The 18327-nt window shown below is 37.6% G+C and overlaps 2 protein-coding genes across 3 annotated transcripts in view; both read left to right on the top strand.

Moving 5' to 3' along the window:
• The window catches only part of ADAM9 (ADAM metallopeptidase domain 9), a 117704-nt gene extending 104451 nt beyond the window's left edge, over positions 1-13253 (top strand). For both annotated transcript variants that reach the window (XR_012513198.1, XM_003938130.4), the window contains 2 exons: positions 10111-10178; positions 12198-13253. Coding sequence is in view for 1 of the 2 variants with exons in the window: in XM_003938130.4 (XP_003938179.2) it covers positions 10111-10178; positions 12198-12291 (162 nt within the window). In the remaining variant the exon portion in view is untranslated. The remainder of the gene's footprint in view (positions 1-10110; positions 10179-12197) is intronic.
• Positions 13254-16731: 3478 nt separating this feature from the next.
• ADAM32 (ADAM metallopeptidase domain 32) overlaps positions 16732-18327 on the top strand; it is a 156135-nt gene continuing 154539 nt past the window's right edge. Inside the window, exon 1 of the mRNA XM_039463376.2 lies at positions 16732-16854. Coding sequence (XP_039319310.2) covers positions 16797-16854 — 58 coding nt within the window. The 5' untranslated portion in view covers positions 16732-16796. The remainder of the gene's footprint in view (positions 16855-18327) is intronic.

The raw sequence follows: 18327 nt of genomic DNA, 5'->3' as shown, positions 1-18327 counted from the left end.
CTTTTGGATGGGGTCTCTGAGTGGACGTCCTTTTTGTTGATGATGAAGTTCTTTCTGTTTCTTAGTTTTCCTTCCTACAGTCAGGCCCCTCTGCTGCAGTTCTGCTAGAAGTCCCCTCCAAACCCTACTTGCCTGGGGATCACTCGCGGGGACTGCAGAACAGTAAGGGTTGCTGCCGGTTTCTTCTTCTGTTATCTTTGTCCCAGAAGGGTACCTGCCAGATGTTGGCCTGAGCTCTCCTTTAGGAGGTGTCTCTTTGGGTATCCTGGAGTCAGGGAACTGCTTGAGGAGACAGTCTGTTCCTTACAGGAGCTCAAGTGCTGTGCTGGGAGCTCTGCTGTTCCGTGCAGAGTTACTGGACAGGTACTTTTAAGTCTGCTGCAGTGGAACTCATAACTGCCTCTTTTCCCAGGTGTTCTATCCTAGGAAGATCAGCTTTATTTATAAGTTCCTATCATGCTGCTGCCTTTTTTCATAGATGTCCTGCCCCACATGGAGTAATCTAGTCACACTTTACCAGTAGAGGTGTTGCTGAGCTGCTGCAGGCTCTGTCCAGCTGCTGTGTGAACTGCCTCGGTAGTGGTGAATTGCCTCAGTAGTGGCAGACTGCCTCAGTAGTGATGGTTGCCCTTACCCTCACTGAGCTGGACTGTCCTGGGTCCAGCTGTGCTTGCTGTAGAACTCTCAATCCAGAGCATTTCAGATTGCTTGTTTTGTGGGGGTGGTACCCCCTGTGCCAGATTGCCTGGCTCCCTTTCTCTGCCCCCTCTCTTTTGAGTTGAATTGGCATCTCTGTCACCCAGGTGTTCCAGGTTCCAGTTGAAATGGCTGCCCAGATTTGTGTGAGTTTCTGTGTGCCAACCCGGCACCGGGTGAAACTGCTGTGCTGAAAATGTGGTGCTTTTCGGCCCAGGAATCTCCCAGTCTGTGGGCAGTGAAAATTCGTTTGGAAATGCGATGGGCAATTATCCTCTGCGTTGTTCTTGCTGGGAACTGCACTCCGGAGCTGTTCCTATTTAGCCATTTTGGATCCTCCCCCACTTATGTTTAAATCTTTAATCCAGTTTGAGTTGATTTTTGTTTATGGGGTGAAATACCAGTTGATTTTTGTGTTTCTTCATATGGATATGAAGTTGTCCCCAAACTATTTATTGAAGTGATGTTCCCTTCTTGATTGTGTATTCTTGGCACCTTTGTTGAAGATTAGCTGACCATAAATTTGTGAATTTGGGTTTCTCTAATCTATTCCATTTGTCTTTTATGTATGTCTTATGCCGGTAGTATGCTGTTTTAATTAGTACAGCTTTGCCATATATTTTGAAATTTGGTAGTGTGATGCTTCCAGCTTTGTTCTTTTTGCTCAAGATTGCTTTAGTGATTCTGGGTCTTCTGTGATTCCTTATGAATTTTAGAATTTTTTCTATTGTTTTGAAAGTTGGCATTGGAATATTAATAGGTATTGCATTGAATCTGTAGATTGCTTTCGGTAATATGGTTATTTTAATATTAATTCTTCTAATCAATGGCCATGGGATATCTTTCCATTTATTTATGTCTTTGGTTTCTTTCATGAATGTTTTATAGGTTTCCTTGTACAGATATTTATTTTTTGTGGTTAAATTTATTTCTGTTTTATTTATGTATGTATTTTTGATGTCATTTTAAATGGGATTTATTTCAGATTTCTTTTTCAGATAGCTTGTTGTAGTGTATAGAAATGCTACTGATTTTCATATGTTGATTTTGTGTTGTGCAACTTTACTGAATTTATTTGTTCTAACAAATTTATTTGTTCTAACAAATAAAGTTACCAAATTTATTTGTTTGGTCGACTCTTTAGGGTTTTTTATATAAAAGACAATGCCATCTGCAAACAAGCACAGTTTTACTTCTTCCTTTCCAATTCGGATGTATTTTATTTTCTTTTTATTGCCTAACTGCTCTGGCTAGAACTTCTAGTACTATGTTGAGTAGAAGTGGTAGGAGTGGACATCCTTGTCTTATTCCTGATCTTAGAGGAAATGCTTTCAGTTTTTCATTGTTCAGTATGATGTTAGTTTTTGGCTTGTGATGTACAGCCTTTATTCTGAGGTTCATTCATTCATTCTTTCTTTCTCTTTTCTTTTTTGAGACAGAGTCTCACTCTGTCACCCAGGCTGGAGTTTAGTGGCATGATCTCAGCTCACTGCAACCTCTGCCTTCTGGTTCAAGCTATTCTCCTGACTCAGCCTCCTGAGTAGCTAAGATTACAGGCATGTGCCACCCTGCCCAGCTAATTTTTATAGTTTTAGTAGAGATGGGGTTTTGCCATGTTGGCCAGGCTGGTCTTGAACTCCTGACCTCAGTTGATCCACCTGCCTCAGCCTCCCAGAATTCTGGGATTCCAGACGTGAGCCACCATGCCTGGCAGAACAATGTTGAGAGTTTCTAGCATGAAAGAATGTTGAAATTTGTCAATTTCTTTTTTTTCTCATTTCTTAAAATAATTATGGTTTTTGTTATTTTTATGTTTTTTGTTTGCTAATGTTGTGTAGCATGTTTATTGATTTGAATATGTTAAACCACCGTTGCATTCCCGGAATAAATCCCACCCGGTCATCAGGAAATATTCTTTTAATGTGCTTCTGAATTCAGTTTGCTAGTTTTTGTTGAAATTTTTTTGCCTGTATGTTCATAAAGGATATTGGCCTGTAATTTTCTTTTCTTGTGGTGTCCTTGTCTGGCCTTGGTTTCAGGGTAATGCTGGCCTTGTAAAATAAGTTTGGAAATATTCCTTCCTCTTGTAGTGTTGGGAAGAGTTTGAGGAGGATTCCATTAGTTCTTTAAAATACAAGTAAAATTTACCATCTAACCATTTAAAAAATATTAATAGGTCCGGGCACAGTGGCTCATGCCTGTAATCCCAGCACTTTGGGAGGCTGAGGCAGGTGGATCACGAGGTCAGGAGTTCGAGACAAGCCTGGCCAATATGGTGAAACTAGCCTGGCCAATATGGTGAAACCCTGTTTACTACAAAACAGAAAAATTAGCTGGGCATGGTGGTACACGCCTATAGTCCCAGCTATTCAGGAGGCTTAGGCAGGAGAATCACTTGAACCTGGGAGGCAGAGGTTGCAGTGAGCTGAGATTGCGCTGCTACTTCACTCCAGCCTGGGTGACAGAGTGAGACTCCGCGTCAAAAAAAAAAAAAAAGAAAAGAAAAAAAGAAAAAAAAGGATGAGCACAGACTGACTAGGAAAAAAAAAGTGAAAAAAAAAAAAAAAAAAAAAAGTCAAGAGAGACCACAGTATCACAGACAGACACCTGAGGGTGCTCTTGAGTAGAAACCAGCCAAACCACCATAATTAGGAGATTGCACAAAAAACCTCACAGAGGACACATCCCCAGAAAAGATATGAGAGGCTTCCAGAATCTATAGCCAGGCTGAGTAGCGTATGTCCTTGTATAAAAGAAGACTGCAAAATCTGGGAAAGGCAGCTAATTCTTCAAATGCCAAAATCCCAACAATAAATGACAAATAATACAAGGAAATACAAACATGGCACATTTAAAGGAACAAACTAAATCTCCAGAAACTGACCCTAAGGAAACAGATATATACAAATTACTGAAGAATTCAAAAATTACCATCATAATGATGTTAAAAAAGTTAAAAGAGAATGCAAAGAGACAACTAAAATCAGGAAAATGATATATGCACAAAATGAGAATATCAACAAAGAGAAAGGAACTATAAGGAAGAACCAAACAGCAATTCTGGAGCTGAAAACTGTAATGCTAAATTGAAAGATTCACTGGAAGGGTTCAACAACAAACATGATGAGGTAAAATAAAGTATTATTAAACCAAGGCCAGACAAGGACACCACAAGAAAAGAAAATTACTCAAAGACAGTATATTCAAAATAAAAGTGACAGAGAAGCAAAAAAGGTGAAGAGAAAGGAAAGTAAATAGCAACACAAAACCATACAAAAATAAAAAACTCAAAGATAAGTCTATAGACAAATAGAGAATACTGTAGTACTGTGAGTGTGAAAATCACTTTTTAATCTTGTTAGAATGTTAAAAGCATAGCATAAAAAGTAATGAATCTGTGTTAATGATATGCAGTAGAAAAAGAAGCAGTTCTGTGTCATCAATTACATGAAGTGGAAGAGGAAGAAATATAAAGGGGTAGAGTTTTTGTGATTGAAGTTATCAGTTTAAAATAGATTTCTATAATGTTATAAAATATTTATGTAATTATAAAAATGTCACAATATATGTGCTATAGAATATGCACAAATGAAAATGAGAATCAAAATACTACTACAAAAAAATAAAAAATAATAATTTATTATATATTTCAAAATAGCTAAAAGAGTAGAGTTGGAATGTTCCTAACATAGAAATGATAAATCCTTGAGGTGATGAATATCCCAATTACCCTGATTTGATCATTACACATTGTATGCTTGTTTCAAAATACCACATGTACCCCATGTGATATGTACAACTATTATGTATCCATAATTGATTTTTAACTAAAAAGTAATCGAAGGCAGCAAGGGAAGAAGGGGCAAAAACAAAATAGCAATAGTAAGTCTTTCCCTATCAGTAATTCCTTCAAATATGAGTAAATATTCATGCAAATGGAAACCAAGAGAACAAGGATAGCAATACTTACGTCAGACAAAATGATGTAACATCAAAAACAGTAAAAACAGAGATGAAGAGGGGCATTAATGGTAAAGGGTCACCACCACTGTGCCTGGGTGGTTTCTCTGACATTTTAACATTTTTAAGAATAACACTTAAGTGACATTAATTACATTCTCAGTGTTATGCTACCATCACCCCTATTTCTAGTATTTTTTCATTACCCCAAACAGAAACTTTGTACCCGTGAAGTAATAACTTACCATTTCCCCTAACCCTATCCCCTGGCAACTACCATTCCAGTTCGTATCTCTTGCAATTTGCCTATTCTGATTATCCCATATAAGCAGAATCATATAATAGTTGTTCTTCTGTGCCTATTTGTTCTTTTTTGCCTGGCTGTATCTGTTAATAGAGATATTTGTTCCTTTCCTGTTTAGTTGCCTTTTATTTCTTTTTTAGTTGCTCTGACTAGATCTTGTAAATACATCTTCTAGTACTATGTTGCATAGCAATAGTAAAAGCAGATATTCTTACCTTATGCCTAGTTTTAAGAGAAATGCTTTCAGTTTTAATTAAAGAATATTTAAAATTTCCTCATGTTCTAGATGTCATCTTTCATACTGATTATTAGAAGTCTTTAAAGCAGTCCCTGGTAACTGTTTTTAGATTTTCAGCTTTCGGTAGTCAGAGTGCTTATACACAACCTTGGGAAAGACAGTTTCTCATGTGAAATCCATTTTTTCTGATATTAACACAACAATAATTTTTCTTTTTGGTTAATATTTATATCATATCTTTTTACATGCAACTGTGTCCTTATGTTTACCTTTGTAAATAGAAATTCTAGAATTTCAATTTTTAAAAACTATTTGTCTTTTTATTGGAGACTGTAATTCATTTAGCTTAGTGGTCATTATCAATAGTTTATTATTTTGTGATTTCATTATTTTTCTTTTTCTTTTTCTTTTTTTTCCCATACACAACTCCTCTTATATTCTTTTGGGTTGATTTGGTTCTCCTCCTGCCACATTTCACTTTCCTCCTGGGCTAGTGTTTAGTCTTATTAGGGGGTTAACCCAGATATATAGATAAGATCTTTTTTAAGAGATAATTCTAAAATTTTAAAAATGTATATGTAATACCTAAAATTAACATATTTACTTTTCTTCTAAATAATATAAAGACGTTAGAATGCTTTAATTCTGATCACTTCCTCCCGATTAGTAGGCTGTTGTTTAGTATTTTAATTCTTTTTTAAAAATTCTACAAATAGATATGACTATTGAATTATGAAATATTTGTTTAGGTTTGTGATGTCATATGCCAATTTAATGAATTGTTAAGAGGATAGACTGTGAGCCAAACTGCCCAGGTTGAGTGCTGCCTTTGTTACTTCGTAAGCTGTGACTTTCGGCAAGATTCTCAAACTCTATGTACTTGTTTCCTCATCTGTAAAATAAAAAAAAAATAGTACTAATTACAAATGACTTTTGTGAAAATCAGAGGGATTAGTATGTGTGGAGCACTGAGAATTGCATCTGGCACATGTGAAATGCTCTGTGAGCTTTAGCTATTTCCCCTGAGTTCATTGTCTGCTTTCCTACTTTATTGAATCTCAGCTTATCCTTCTGCCATGTATCATTTAGAAGTTCCCTTAGTGAAGGTATTTTGGTAGTAAATTCTTTCAGTTTTTGTCTTTTCAGAATGTTTTTGGTTGACAGCTTTTTTTCCTAAGAACTTTAAAAAGACTACATTTTAACTTCCTTTGTTGCAATTTAAAAATTGTTACTCTAATTGCTACTGTAGATAATGTCTTTTCCATGTGGCTTTTTCTTCTATATCTTTAGACTAGTTGGTGTACATGTGGACTTGAAAAAAAAAACTCCTTTGCCAATAAGTAGAATTCCTGAATCTGATTTATATTTTTCAATTCTGGCAAATTATTAGCAATTATTTCTTTAAATATTTCCTCTGTCTCATTATCTGATTAACTCTTTCATGCATTTCCTGCATGTTAGACTTTTTACTATCTTTCTGTTTCTTTTTTTTTTTTTTTTTTTTTTGAGACGGAGTTTCGCTCTTGTTACCCAGGCTGGAGTGCAATGGCACGATCTCGGCTCACCGCAACCTCCGCCTCCTGGGTTCAGGCAATTCTCCTGCCTCAGCCTCCTGAGTAGCTGGGATTATAGGCACGCACCACCATGCCCAGCTAATGTTTTGTATTTTTAGTAGAGACGGGGTTTCACCGTGTTGACTGGGATGATCTCGATCTCTTGACCTTGTGATCCACCCGCCTCAGCCTCCCAAATTGCTGGGATTACAGGCTTGAGCCACCGTGCCCGGCCATTATCTCTCTGTTTCTTAACCTCTCTTTGATATATCCAGTTATTTTTGCGTATTCCATTCTGATCATATTGGATCTACCTTCCATTCACTAAGTCTACTAAACTATGCCAAATCCAATATTTAACTGACTTGTTGAATATCTAATTTAACTAGTTTTATAGTACATTTTGTTTCTGTAGTTCTACTTAGTTCTTTTTCACATCTGCCTGGTTATTGTGATTTTTTTGTTACAGTTTTATTATATATTTTAAAGCTTTTATTTCTTAAAGCATATTCAAGCACCTATTTTATGTGCTCTATCTGGTCATTTTAGTATGTATGCCCTTGGTGGGTTCTCAGGTTTGTTATTTCTGCTGACTCTTGTGATGGCTCATTTCTTAGTGCACTTGTGATATTGACTGTAAACTTACATTCTTTTTGACTTTATATTGGAAATAAATATACTTGAGTCCTCAATTATAGTGGGTTCCTACTGAGAGTATTTATTTTTCTTTGCCAGATGCTTGGGGGCATGGTCAATCTTTGATGTCTTTAAACGGAAATTTTTGTTGAATTTTTTTCTTTCTTCTTTTTTTTTTTTTTGGCACACAAATGTTATGAACTCTGGCCCCCATACTGTTATGAGGATGGGTGTATGGTAAGAATTTCTTTGTGGAGACTATTCTTTTTAGTTCCCTATCAGCACCAAGGCAGTATCACCACTGGCCTTCTCTGGGGCAGGTATTTGTTTTTCTAGTTAACCTACGGGATATCACCCTTTATATGTCTAGGCTTCGTATAGGTCCTTGTATTCATCATTCTATCCAGCTCAGGCCCCAGGTTTTGCCTCCTATATCTATGTGTTGTTGAAAACACATACTGCCACCTGCCAAGGATAGGAAGATGTTCACAGGACAAAGGCAACTCCATAGTTTGGACTCTTTCATACCTTCTTGGGTTTTTTTTTGGCCTGTAAGATGTTTCTTACTTCCCACCAACTCAGCCAAGTATTTCAAAATACCTTTTAAGTACTTTAGCCAGCATTTTAAATGCACTATGCTGGGAATTTTCTCTGGACATTTGGTCCACTCTTTGCAAGAAATGAACATGTACTTCATTCTTTTTAGTAACTGCATACTGCTCCATCTTATAAATTTACCAGAAATTTAAAAATAGGTTGTTTCCAGTCTTATACCATTAAAAAATGTGGCATCAAGCATCCTTGTATATAGGTCTTTGCATACATTTAAAAGTATATATCAGATAAATGCCAAACAAGGTTAAAAAATTTTAAAATTGATTTTATTTTTAATTGGCAAATCATAGTTGTATACATTTATGGGTTCAGCATGATGTTTTGACTTATGTAAATAATGTAGAAATGATTAAATCAAGCTAATTAACATATCCAGCACCTTGCTTGCTTATAATCTTTAGCTTGTTTTCATTAATTTATTTTTAATTGACAAATAATTGTGTATATTTTGGGGTACAGTGTGATTTTTTTTTTTTTTTTTTTTTTTTTTGAGGCGGATACTCGCTCTGTCACCCAGCCTGGAGTGCAGGGACGTGATCTTATCTCATTGCAATCGCTGCCTCCCGGATTCAAGCAGTTTTCCTGCTTCAGCCTCCCAAGTAGTGAGAATTATAGGTGTGCACCGTCATACCTGGCTGATTTTTTTTAGAGATGGAGTTTTGCCATGTTGGCCAGGCTGGTCTTGAACTCCTGACCTCAAGTGATCCACCCGCTTCAGCCTCCCAAAGTGCTGGGATTATAGATAGGCGTGAGCCACCACGTCTGGCCACAATGTGATGTTTTGGTCTATCTATACCTTGTTGTAAGATTCACTCAAGCTAATTCCATACCCATTACCTTATCACATTGTCATTCCAAAAGTGGACTTGATCCCTTTAGAGTGCTGCTCCTATGGCTTGTGGAAAGGGATGGAGACATTTTGTTGCATTTTTTTCTCCGTTTTCACAGTGCATATAAATCATTCCATGGGGAAAAATTTGCAGATGATAGATCACCTGTTCTATGGTAGAGGCCAGAGGGTGTTCAAGGTCTTCTCCACCACTGTGCATTCTCTGCCCGTCATAGAACTTTAGGAATTAACAGAAGATAGTAAAGAACATCTTGGTTAAGGTCACTTCATTAGTGATTCAGTAATTCCATCTGATCTTCCTAATGTCTTCTAATTTAATGTGATATATGAAAAATACTACTTTTACTTTCTTATTTGGGGCTGTTATACAGTTTCAGTTTGTTGTAAATGTCAACTACTTCATCAAGGAAGAGTATCATGAATTTCAAAGTCAAGGATTCTAGATTAGTGGTATTTATAGTGTTAGATAATTTTATTTAAAATACATTTATGTAAGAAATATGTTACTTTTTAATTAATACAGTTGATTTGAACCACATAGTATAGTACTTTGGTATTACTGAATTAAAAAAATACCTTAAAAGAATTAAGTATTCCACATTCAATATTAAAGATATGTCAAACAAAATGTTTTAAACTGTCAGCATTATAAATAAGTACAGGTTGAAAACACCCCTTATCTGAAAATCTAAAATGCTCCAAAACCCAAACTTTCTGAGCACCAACATGATGCCACAAATGGAATATTCTACACCTGCCCTCATGTGACGAGTTGCAGTCAAAATGCACTCTTGAGCACTTATATTTGAATACATGTAAGAAAATGATTGCTTACCAGTAGCATATAAATTCAGAGTCAGGAGTGATGGTGATTGCTAGACAACCACAGATTGTTCACATGAGGGGCTGAGTGACACCTTTGCTTTCTGATGGCTCAGCATACACAGACTTTGTTTTATGCACAAAATTATTTAAAATATCATATAAAATTACCCTCAGGTTATATGTATAAGGCATATATGAAACATCAGTGAATTTTCTGTTTCGACTTGGGTCCCCTTTCCCGAAATATCTGATTATGTATGTGCAAATATTCTAAAATTGGAAAAAAATCTGAAATTTGAAACTCTTGGCTCTAAGCATTTCTGATAAGGGATACATGTAGTGTGTTTATTGATTTTAAATATTTGGATTTCTATTATAGAAATCATATTTATGAGCACATTGTGTTAATAACTTTATTATTTTTTCTTTTTAGCCTATATATGCAAACAGATTTCCAGTACCAACCTATGCAGCCAAGCAACCTCAACAGTTCCCATCAAGGTAATAAGAAAATTTGCTTAGATTTAGATTTTTTGACCAGAATAAAAACCCAGGGGTTAATGTCTAATAATTTCCCCTATATTTTAATGTAATTTAGTACAAGGTATTTATTGTCAACAGTTTACAGGAACATGATTTGCAGAAAGGTTTTAAAATAACTTTTATATATATTTTGTCATATTGGTATAGGGTCAAAATGAAATGTTAAAGAAGCTTGAGCAAGACATAGATTCTGCTGCCGCAGCTTTCATGTGCATACGATTCAGAAGCAAGGGCCTCTGAGATAACCAGCAGTAGGAAACCAGATGGGTTAGAACAGCCTCCCTGTCAAAAGCAGCTAAAAAAAGCTGGACAATAAGAAACTGTGTGTTTGAAGGCACAGACGACTAAAGAAGTGAGGAATTATGGGGACTTGTGGGGGTAAGGTCAGGAGAGGAGGAAATCTAGAAATGATCCCAGCTTTGGGGATACTTTTCCTTCCTAGATGAGTTTACCTGTTCTGACAACAGAGAGGTTAGTAAGCTGAGGAGAACTTTCTACAAACTCACAGGGCAGAGGGGACAAAATTTGGAACCCTGCCAAAGAGGAGGCACTCTAGCAAACATCCCAGATTTGGTGCTGGGACGTAGAAGTAAGAGTGAACTAGACCTTCAACTGATTTCCAATTTCTTATGTTTTGCTTATGATCGAAAAAGCCAAGTGTAAAAGAAAATAAAATGTGACTAAAACCAAGAAACAAAAGACCATAGAAACAGACTGAGAGGGTATTCAGTTAATAGTGATTAGACCTGGACTTTATGATGTCATGGAATTAAAAGTCAAGATTGAGAATTTCAGCATAGAACTAGAAACTTAAAAACAAAGATTATCAATGGAAATTCTAGAGCTGAAAAACACAAGAACTGAAACCAAGACTCAATTGATGGGCTTAAAATCATCTGGAAGGAAGATAATTTATTACTTCATTTCATATTACATAAAATGCGTGTGACCCTCCCACCCCGCAGAGTCTTTTAAATTACAATTGTATAGCAACTCCAGGGACTGTCTTCATAAATAATCTTTTTTTTTTTTTGAGATGGAGTTTTGCTCTTGTGGCCCAGGTTGGAGTGCAGTGGCATGATCTTGGCTCACTGCAAATTCTGCCTCTTGGGTTCAAGCTACTTTCCTGCCTCAAGCCTCCCAAGTAGCTGGGATTACAGGCATGCACCACTTTGCCCGGCTAATTTTGTATTTTTGGTAGAGACAGGGTTTCTTCGTGTTGGTCAGGCTGGTCTCAAACTCCCGACCTCAGGTGATCCGCCCACCTTGGCCTCCCAAAGTGCTGGGATTACAGGAGTGAGCCACTGCACCCGGCCATAATCTTTATTATACAATAAGAATACGTTGAAATCCAACTGAGGATCAGGGGAAGAATATATAAATTGGGAGGGAGACATTTACCAAGTAGTGTTCTAGTGTATTACTGGAGTAGAGGTGTATTAGAATTGGATGATGAGGCTAGGAGAGGGTGTCCACAGGTGGAAGTATGAAGACTGAGATGGACAGGTATAGAAGTCATAACACATTTAATTCTCAGAGTGGATCTCATGTTGAGGGAGATCCCTTATGTTGAAGGAGCTGTAAACAGCTAGGTTTACACCTACCAGTAATTTGCTGCCCTTAAATTCTAGCAGCACAAACAGGTGCTTGATCACTTAGTGTCCTCACTTGTCTTTTACAGTTTATCTTTATCATTTCTTGTGCTTTTATTTTTTGAAAAACAAAACAAAACATGTAAACTAGAACCTTCATATAACCTTGTTGATTGTGGAGTAGCATTATTTAAAGCAGTTATTCCATTTTAGACTCTAATTAGAGCCCTTTAGCCATTGAATATCATCTTAGTACTGATCTCAGAATGTAAAGTACCCTTTCCTATTGTCAGAATGTTGGGGATGGTATTATATTGAGCTTGTAATGAATATGGCATTATTTCATCCAGTCTAAAACACATTATTAACTTTTTTTCCCTTACAGGCCACCTCCGCCACAACCGAAAGCATCATCTCAGGGAAACTTAATTCCTACCCGTCCTGCTCCTGCACCTCCTTTATATAGTTCCCTCACTTGATTTTTTAAATCTTCTTTTTGCAGATGTCTTCAGGGAACTGAGCTAATATTTTTTTTTTTTCTTGTTTTCTTGAAAAGCCTTTCTTCCTGTTGCAACTATGAATGAAAACAAAATATCACAAAACAGACTTTACTAACACAGATAAACTGAAACTGAGTGTGAGAATTGAGAAATACAAGGAAATGCAGTAAAGCCAGGGAATTTACAGTAACATTTCCTTTCCCATCATTAAATAATTATTCAGTCACCGTGAGGTTAATGCACTAATCATGGATTACATTATTTTGAACATGTTATTGTGATGATTCTCAAATTAACTGTATTGGTGTAAGATTTGTCATTATGTGTTTAAATGTTATTCTGAATTTTTGACCTTAGTTATCATTAATGTAGTTTCTGATTAAACATGTGATAATCTAATACCTGTGAAAACTGACTAATCAGCTGCCAATGATATGTAATGTTTTTCATCTTGCACGAATTAATAATCATCATACTCTAGAACCTTGTCTGTCATTCACTACATGAATAAGCAAATATTCTGTCTTCAAAAGAATGCACAAGAACCACAATTAAGATGTCATAATATTTTGAAAGTACAAAATATACTAAAAGAGTGTGTGTATTCATGCACAGTTATTCGCTTTCATTTTTATGATCTTTCAACTATAGATAATTCTTAGAGAAATTAATATTAGAATTTCTATTATGAATCATGTTAAAGCATGACATCCTTTCACAATAGCACTATTTTAAATAAATTATAAGCTTTAAGGTACGAAATATTTAATAGATCTAATCAAATATGTTGTTGATTCATGACTATAATAAAGCAGGAGCAATTATAAAATCTTCAATCAACTGAACTGTTACAAAACCACTTGAAAATTTCATGAGCACTTTAGGTCTAAAATCTGAACTTTCAAAGCTTGCTATTAAATCATTTAGAATGTTTACATTTACTAAGGTGTGCTGGGTCATGTCTTTGTCGACACTAATATTTTCATAGAAATTAGGCTGGAGAAAGAAGGAAAAAAAGGTTTTCTTAAATATGTACAAAAAAGTTACTGTGGTATCTATGAGTTATCATCTTAGCTGTGTTAAAAAATGAATTTTTACTATGGCAGAAACGGTATGGATAGTAAAATTTTAAGCACTAAAAATTTTTTCATAACCTTTCATAATAAAGTTTAATAGGTTTATTAACTGAATTTCATTAGTTTTTTAAAAGTGTTTTTGGTTTGTGTATATATACATATACAGATACAACATTTACAATAAATAAAATACTTGAAATTCTCTTTTGTGTCTCCTAGTAGCTTCCTACTCAACTATTTATAATTTTATTAAAAAGTTATAATTTTAGATAACAATCCTAGTCAAATTTTTACAGATATTATTTCACTCCTTTTTCAGACTTTTGCCAAAGTGTGCACAATGGCTTTTTGTTATTAAAGAAAAACAGATTAGTTTTGAAGAAGGCAAAATTTCAGTTCTCTGAAGATAGCATGTTATTTGAACGATCAGGTGTAGATCAGGTATACATATTAAACATTGTGAGCAATCTCAAATGAAGGCCCATCATTTCATTGTAAATCTCTGAATGAATATAAGATTCAAATGTTCATCCCTTTCATGTAGCCTCAGTTTTTGCAATTGTAATGCTTATCATTGAAATTTTACAGTTGGTAATGTATTAACTATGTAACCTAATACTTTTCTTGGAATTAGATAGTTCCTTGGATCTTTGACTAGAAAGCTTTTAAAAAGAATGTTGGAACTGAACTTCTTTTACTTTGATATATTTTGAAATATACTTTATGTTTTTTACTTTCTTGGTCATGGATGCCACTTCAAAATTTGAAAATAGTAAAGGACATCCTTTCTATCATCAAAAAGAATAAATAAGGATAAATTATATGCAAGTTTGACATCTCTGACTCCAGTGTGTCAAACTGACTTTGTTCAGGGTATTGCATTCTTCTTATCAAGCCCGTGTCTGTAACCATAGAGTTAAGCACAATTTGATTTAATAAAATCGGATTTTCTAGACCCAAATCAGGTATTATTAAATTTCATGAATGTTTACCAAAACCCTACCATTTTTTCAGGCACTGTATTAGGCACTGTGATATCTAAGTTCTGGATAGGATATGCTTCCTGACTTAGAAGTCATGAAGAGAGCCATACACACAAGTAAGAATAATACAAAATCAGCCCTATTAAATATACAAACTGGAAAGGTTGGGGAGTGAGAAAGAACAGAATATAAGAACAAGGAATTCATTCAGAATACTTATCACTAATTGATGAGTTGAAATATTTACTGTATTTGTTACAAAGCTAGGTGAAATTAGCTGTGGCTCAGCAGCTGCCTAAAAGCAGTCTTAGCCTAGCATTGGCTGTTCCTATTGAGATAAAAGCTCATTGTATTTTTTTGTTGCCATGTGTACGTGCGTGCATGCATGTGTATGCGTGTGTTTTTCTGAGATGGAGTTTTGCTCTTGTCACCCAGGCTGTAGTGGCACAGTCTTGGCTCACTGCAACCTCCACTTACTGGGTTCAAACAATTCTGCCTCAGCCTTCCCAAGCAGCTGGGATTACAGGCACCTACCACCATGCCCAGCTAATTTTTATATTTTTTAGTAGAGATGGGGTTTCACCATGTTGACCAGGCTGGTTTTGAACTCCTGACCTCAGGTGATCCACCCACCTCGGCCTCGGTAAGTGCTAGGATTACAGGTGTGAGCCATTGCGCTGGGCCTGTTGCCTTGTTCTTGTTCATGCTATTAATCTGAGGCATAGATTGCCATGTTGAAATTGCGTGCATCCATAAAATCACGTTGGTGATTCCTCAAAGACCTAGAGGCAGAAATACCATTTGACCCAGCAGTCTTGTTACTGGGTATATACCCAAAGGAATATGAATTATTCTGCTACAAAGACACATGCACACACGTTTATTGCAGTACTATTCACAATAGCAAAGACATGGAATCAACCTAAACACCCATCAACAATAGACTGGATGAAGAAAATGTGATATATCTATACCATGGAATACTATACAGCCATAAAATGGAACAAGATATGTATTTTCCTTTCCCTTGGGTAGATGTGTCTTTACGGTAGAATGATTTATATTCCCTTGGGTATATACTCAGTAATGGGATTGGTGGGTCAGATGGGAGTGCTGTTTTAGGTTCCTTGAGAAACCACACTGCTTTCCATATCTCATTTTAAATGTGTTAATTCCCCAAGTGATATTTTTCTCTGTTCCCATGAGGCCTTTTAGTTTATGTGTTGGCCTATTACCTAGTATGAGAAATGAATCAATTGTTTGGGATTTGAAAAGAATGAAATGCTAATGCATATAGATAGAGACCTGGGATGGGACTGGGAAGGAGGCGGCATCGCAGTTCCAGGGAATAAAGCAGTGTTTAGGAAAGTTACCCAAAGTCAGAGCTGCCAAAGCACTGGCGATAGGAGAAATTAGGTGGCAAGTTCTGGTCTGAGTTCAGAAAAATGTACTATGCCGAGACATTTGGCTAGAATTTTCTACTGGAATGTAAGTACTGTAATTGTGGGCAAGAATCTTTTCACTCATGAAATGAGTACTTACTGCACTGCGAAGTTTCTGAACAATGGAAAGATATCCCATGAGTTTTAGCCAACGGCCTGTGGAGAACGAGGATGGAGGAAAAATCTTGGTTATGAAGTCCGCTTGGGCAGCGTTAGTGGGAAAAAAATGCAGCTGGCGCTCTTCAAAAATAGGAAGAGCTGGTGTTTCATATTGAAAAACGACTCACTTTTCCCTTCTTTGGGATATTCACACATCTGGCTAAATAGATTTGAAAAAATATTAGAAACAGCTTTGGTAAATATGAATATATATTTGGGTGTGTATATAGATTTTAATTCAGAAAGTATCACATATTCGCTTTCGAAAGGACCTACAAAGCCCAGCAGAGTGGCGGATGCCTGAAATCCTAGCTACTCAGGAATTTGATGAGGGAGGATCGCTTGAATCCAGCAGTTCGAGACCAGCCTAGGCAACATAGTGAGCACCTCCCTCTCAAAAACGAAAAACACCCGGGAAATGTCTGGGGCAGAAGAGCACACGCTGAGTGTGAATAAGTGCGTCAGTTCTTAAGGTCCGTCAACGCAAAGCGAAAAATTAGTGCAAGACGACGAGCGCGATCGCGACAGAGGGCGCTGGGTGGTCAGACGGCTCCAGCAACCAGGCGTCTGGGGCGCGCTGCGAAGGAAGCGGGATGTTTTAGCCTCGGCGCTAAACACGGAGTGTTCTGGGCGCTGGACGCAGAGAGCACCCTGGGCTCCCGGGCCTCGCGAGAACCCTGCTCCATGAACGCGCGGCGACCGGCCCCCGGCGTCCGCGCGTCGCCGCGTCTCCGGTAACTCCCGGTAACTTCCGGTAACTCCCGGTAACTTCCGGTAACTCCCGGCGTCCAACGGCCTCCAGTTGGCAGCCCCGAAGCCGCACCATGTTCCGCCTCTGGTTGCTGCTGGCAGGGCTCTGCTGCCTCCTGGCGTCAAGACCCGGTGAGCCAGCCTAGACCCTGACACTCGTCCCGGTGCTCACACTGCGGCCCAACTCCCTGCAAAGCCCGGGTCTGCCCGGGTCCTGCCTGGGTCCCTTTGGCCCTGTTATCCTGGCAACGGGGCCTTTTCCAGGGGAGTGGGCGCCCCGTCCGGAAGGAGAAGGCTCAGGGCCCTGCGCCGGGGCTCGCGCCTGTAATCCCGGGGCTTTGGGAAGTCGAGGAGAGCAGATAGTTTGACCTTGGAGTTGGACACTAGCTTGGGCTGGGACACAGCGAGACCCCATCTCTACAAAACAGTTTTAAAAAATGCTTCGAGGTGGTGGCGCGCACCTGTGGCCCTAGCTACCCAGCAGGCTGAGGGAGGAGGACCACGTGAGTCTGGGAGGTGGAGACTGAAGTGAGTCGAGATTGCACCCATTGCGCTCCAGCCTGGGCAACAGACAGCCTTACTATTTAAAAATTGAAAGAAGTTTGTGACGGAGTCCCTGCTGTCGTCCAGGCTGGAGTGCAGTGGGCCACAGAGGGAGACTCCAGCTCATAGTTCTCCAGAACTATGAGGAAAATCACTTTCTGTTGTTTAAGCCATGCAGTCTATGCTATTTTGTTATGGCAGTAGGATCTGACTAATATATTAATTAACGGCAAAATGATTGAAAACCTATAAAAGTTCATTACTAAGAGAACTGCGAAATAAACTGTAGTTACCTCCAAACAAGGCAAATAGACTACTGTGGAGAGGCAGGAAGTGACACAATTCCCGCTGACAAGAATCAGGATAGTATGTAAAAAAGAGAAGGAAAATAAGGACATATCCAGACATTTTACTTGCATGTACACCTCCCCTGTGATACTGTAAATTTTTGAGAATTCTTCCTACTCTCCTTCCTATCCTGCTATAATTACCTCTGCAGCATAGCAGAGGTGTGGTCAAGACCAGAGTGTCAGCCTGGTTAGATTGGGGTGAGGGCTCTCTTCCCGGCTGTAAATAGCTGCCTTCTCCCTGTGTACTCACAGGACCCTTTCTTTGTATACAGGAGCAGGAGCAAATTCTCTGATATCTTACAAAGAGACAGCAGGAGCAAATTCTCTGATGTCTCATCTTATAAGGGCATGACTCCCATCCTGAGGGTCCCACTGTATGCCTTCATCTAACCTTGATTACTTCCCAAAGGCCATAACCAAATACTATCATATTGGGGGTTAGGGAGTCAACACAGAAATTTGTGGGATACATTCAGTTCTTAACACATACAAAATTTGAATGCAGTGGTTATCAAAGTTTTTGGGTTCAGAACTCCTTTATACATTAACAATTATTGAGATTCTCAAAGAGCTTTTGTTTATGTGGACTTATATCAATGTTTAACATATTAGAAATTAAAATAGAAATGTAAGAATGTGTATTTCATTAATTTCAAATGAAATTTGAATGTGTATTTCATTAATTTCAAATGAAATTTAAAAAATAAAAGTA

The sequence above is a fragment of the Saimiri boliviensis genome, chromosome 13 (assembly GCF_048565385.1).
Source record: "Saimiri boliviensis isolate mSaiBol1 chromosome 13, mSaiBol1.pri, whole genome shotgun sequence".
Lineage (NCBI taxonomy): Eukaryota > Metazoa > Chordata > Mammalia > Primates > Cebidae > Saimiri > Saimiri boliviensis.
This window is presented reverse-complemented; position numbering and strand designations above follow the sequence as displayed.